We start from the raw sequence: 3,733 nt of genomic DNA, 5'->3' as shown, positions 1-3,733 counted from the left end.
CAATTAAAAAGTTAGGGATCAAAGTGACACAAGCCCTAAACTATAAAAATTGTTAGTGTAATTTTCCCATATCAGTTTCATCGAATATCTTGTAAATTTAAATCATTCATTTTGCAAAGGGAAATTTTACTATACACACCTCTTACCATATGAACCCCTAAGTTATGCCATTTTCTTCTTAAGTTATGACAATTTTTTTTTTTTTAATTACAGCTCATGAGATCTATAGTTATACCTTATGTGTGTTTTATTTTTTATTTTTATTATTTTTTTTAGCAGAAAGTAAGAAGTTATACTATTTTCTTCTTTAATTATAAAATACACATGATACATACCTTTTGAAGAGTGATTACCATAATCTTTTCTTTTTATAAAATAAAATATAAATTTTTTTCCTATATTTACAGTTATATGATAAATCTGATTTTTCTCTTTCTTTTTTTTTTTTTTTTTTTTTTTTTTTTTGGCATAAATAACTTTTATTTCGGATCATCCATATGGGTCTGACTTTGAGGCCCACAAGAAAGTTTTGAAGAAGTATATAGAGAGACATGAGGAATGGACTGAGCTTATCCCTAAATATAATATATACCTTACATTTTCTTATGATAAAATTCCTAAACCCTCCATATATGTATGCATTACGTTCCTTCCAATAGGCGTTGTCACATAGCCGTTGAAGCAAATTGGCTTGCTTTCCTCAGTCTTCATCTCTGATTTTCAATTTCTATTGTTACTCTGAACATCCCAGTAGTAGAGTAGGTTGGTTGAATAGATCCAATCCAAAACAAAATGGCTAAGCTTCATTTCTTCTTCTTTCCGGTGATGGCTCAAGGTCACATGATCCCAACTCTGGACATGGCAAAGCTCTTCGCCTCCCATGGCGTTAAAGCCACCATAATCACCACCCCTCTCAACGCCCCTTACTTCACCAGATCAATCCAAAGAACCCATCACTCTATCTCTGTCCTCACCCTCAAATTCCCAGCAGTCGAGGCCGGTTTAGTGGAAGGTTGCGAGAGCGTCGATCAAATCCCTTCCACCGACATGCTTCCCAACTTCTTGAAGGCCACCACCATGCTACAAGACCCGCTCGAGCGACTCCTCCAAGACTCCCGCCCTGATTGCCTCGTCGCAGACATGTTCTTCCCCTGGGCCACTCATGTCGCAGCCAAGTTCAATATTCCGAGGCTGGTTTTCCATGGGACTGGCTTCTTCACTTTGTGCGCTTCCGAGAATCTGAGGCTTTACATGCCTCAGGCGAGTGTGTCCTCCGACGATGAACCCTTTCTGGTGCCTAATCTTCCTCACAAAATAATGTTAACTAGGTCGCAGCTGCCGGAGAATGAACGATCCGATACAGAGACTGGCTTGTCCACGATGCTGAAGCAAGTTAAAGAGACGGAGCTGACAAGCTATGGAGTTATTGTCAATAGTTTCTACGAGCTTGAACCGGACTATGCTGATTACTACAGGAATGTTTTGGGAAGAAGGGCCTGGCATATTGGCCCTGTTTCGCTCTGCAATCGGGAGGTAGAAGACAAAGCTCAGAGAGGTAAAGAATCAGCCATTGATGAGGTTGAGTGTTTGAAATGGCTTAATTCGAAGAAACCCAATTCTGTAATTTACGTATGTTTTGGAAGTTTGGGCGATTTTACTGCTTCTCAGTTGTTTGAGCTTGCGATGGGGCTTGAAGCTTCAGGGCAACAATTCATCTGGGTTGTGAGGAAAGGCAAGATCGAAGAAGACGGTGATGAGAAGCGGTTGCCGGAGGAGTTTGAGGAGAGAATGAAGGACAAGGGACTAATCATAAGAGGTTGGGCACCTCAAGTTTTGATTCTTGATCATGAATCGATTGGGGGTTTTGTGACTCACTGCGGGTGGAATTCGCTCCTGGAAGGTGTTTGTGCCGGCGTCCCAATGGTGACTTGGCCACGATTTGCGGAGCAATTCTATAATGAGAAGTTGGTGACTGAGGTTTTGAGAATTGGGGTTGGGGTTGGTGCTCGGCAATGGCAGTTTGGAGCAGGAAGTGATTGTATCAAGGGAGAAACAATAGCAAAAGCAGTGAAGCGGGTTATGGAGGCTGGGGAAGAAGCTGAGGGAATGAGAACCCGAGCTAGGGCAGTTAAGGATATGGCGAAGAAGGCTGTTGAAGAGGGTGGATCATCTTATTCTGACCTCAATGCTCTGATACAAGAAATGAGTTCATAATCGCATTTAAAATGGTGTACTCAAACAAATCCATATTATCTCAAATGAATTTTATGATCTGTATTTGTTGTTCTTATTATGTCTTAAACAAGGTTTCTGAATTTAGCCAATAAACTAGTTTGTCCAATTGTGAATGACCTCACTAAATACAATAAATATTGACATATAAATGCGTAGTTCAACTGATTTAAAATGTTCTCTTGATGCAAAAGCATATAATTATCAATTAGCAGATAGTTGCAGTCTATAAAATAGTTCTGAAGTACCTATGATGAATCTTTGAAATATTTTAAGTGCGACAAGGAATTATTAATTCGTTGACAATCCAGGATGAGCAATAAGATTCGAAACATATTGCAGCAAGCAAATGCTATTTTGAAATCTTTAAACCAGTCAAATTGAGGTGAGTAGTAAGTAGCCTGGTAGGTTCTTCAATCAAACTAGCATCCTTGAATGGCATCAATTGATGAGCACGAGTGCTTGAAATTGCTTGAAACCAAGAAGCCCAATTCAGGATTTTATGTTTGTTTTCCCATTGTTGCCCAATTCTCGGACTTTCAGCTTCTTGAGATTGCGATGGATCTTGAAGTTCAGGGGTATGAGAAAAAAGAATGAAAGGAAAGGGTCAAATTACAACAGGCAAAACAAGGCATTGACAGTGGTAGTTGAACTCAAGACCTCCGAAGTTCAGGGTGTTTCTTTTGTATTTGAGGATGTTCTGATTCTTTGTTTCTTAGTTTATGATAGTTTGATCTCTTCTTGATAATTTTCACCATGAAATAATATATTCTTGAATGCTGTCATCTCAATTTAGTCCTATAGCCTAGTCATTTACCGGGTTTGAAAAGTTGGTTATTTTAGTAGGTCAAATTTTTTGTGTTTGGGAAGTTGATTAGATTTTTTTTGTATAATTAGATGTGATGTTTGTGAAAGAAAAAATAAAATGATTAAGGATTTGATAACTGTTTTATCTTAATCTTTTTGTGGATTCACTTGCCAAACAGGGCTAGTTTTGAGGGAAAAATCAACAAAATTTACTGGTTCATATACAAATACATGTGGAAAAGTAAATCTAATTATTGATCCCCTTTAATTGTAGGGGCAGTGGACTTTTTTTTTTTTGGGGGGGGGGGGGTGTGTTTTGAATCTGGATTTATTTTGTGGTGGGTGTGATTTGGTAGTTTTTAGAGAGAGAGAGGAGGAAGAAGAAGAAGAGATGGTGGGTTTGGTGGTGGTTTGTGGTGGTGAGATTTGAGGTTAGAAGTGATGAGCATTGCTTGCTTTATCTCCCTCTCTCTCAAACATTGGGGCTATGTGATAAGAGTTTTTGCCTGGGATACACAAATCTTCAGATTTGGGGAAGAAGAAGATTGGGGAAGAAGAAGATTTGAAAATCATGGTTTCATTTTCTTGAGAGATTTGAAAATCACTGTCAGTAGGTGTCTATACTTCCATTTGAGGAGAGAGAAAATCTCAGGTAATGTTTGATAAATTTTTTTAAATATGATTTGAGAATATG

At 38.4% G+C, this 3,733-nt stretch overlaps 1 protein-coding gene across 1 annotated transcript; it reads left to right on the top strand.

Moving 5' to 3' along the window:
- The first annotated feature begins 430 nt into the window (after window positions 1-430).
- On the top strand, window positions 431-2,341 carry LOC114265752 (scopoletin glucosyltransferase). Its single transcript, XM_028206579.2, has one exon. It carries the CDS (start codon window positions 793-795, stop codon window positions 2,212-2,214), a length of 1,422 nt encoding a protein of 473 aa, XP_028062380.2. The 5' UTR covers window positions 431-792; the 3' UTR covers window positions 2,215-2,341.
- Window positions 2,342-3,733: the final 1,392 nt, after the last annotated feature.

Source organism: Camellia sinensis, chromosome 3 (genome assembly GCF_055761805.1).
Source record: "Camellia sinensis isolate YWXY chromosome 3, ASM5576180v1, whole genome shotgun sequence".
NCBI lineage: Eukaryota > Viridiplantae > Streptophyta > Magnoliopsida > Ericales > Theaceae > Camellia > Camellia sinensis.
Note: the sequence above shows the minus strand (reverse complement) of the source record. Positions and strands in the feature narration are given on the sequence as shown.

What these genes read in the sequence shown, in the direction of transcription:
- LOC114265752 (XM_028206579.2), top strand. Translation starts at nt 793, where the DNA reads ATGGCTAAGCTTCATTTCTTCTTCTTTCCGGTGATGGCTCAAGGTCAC.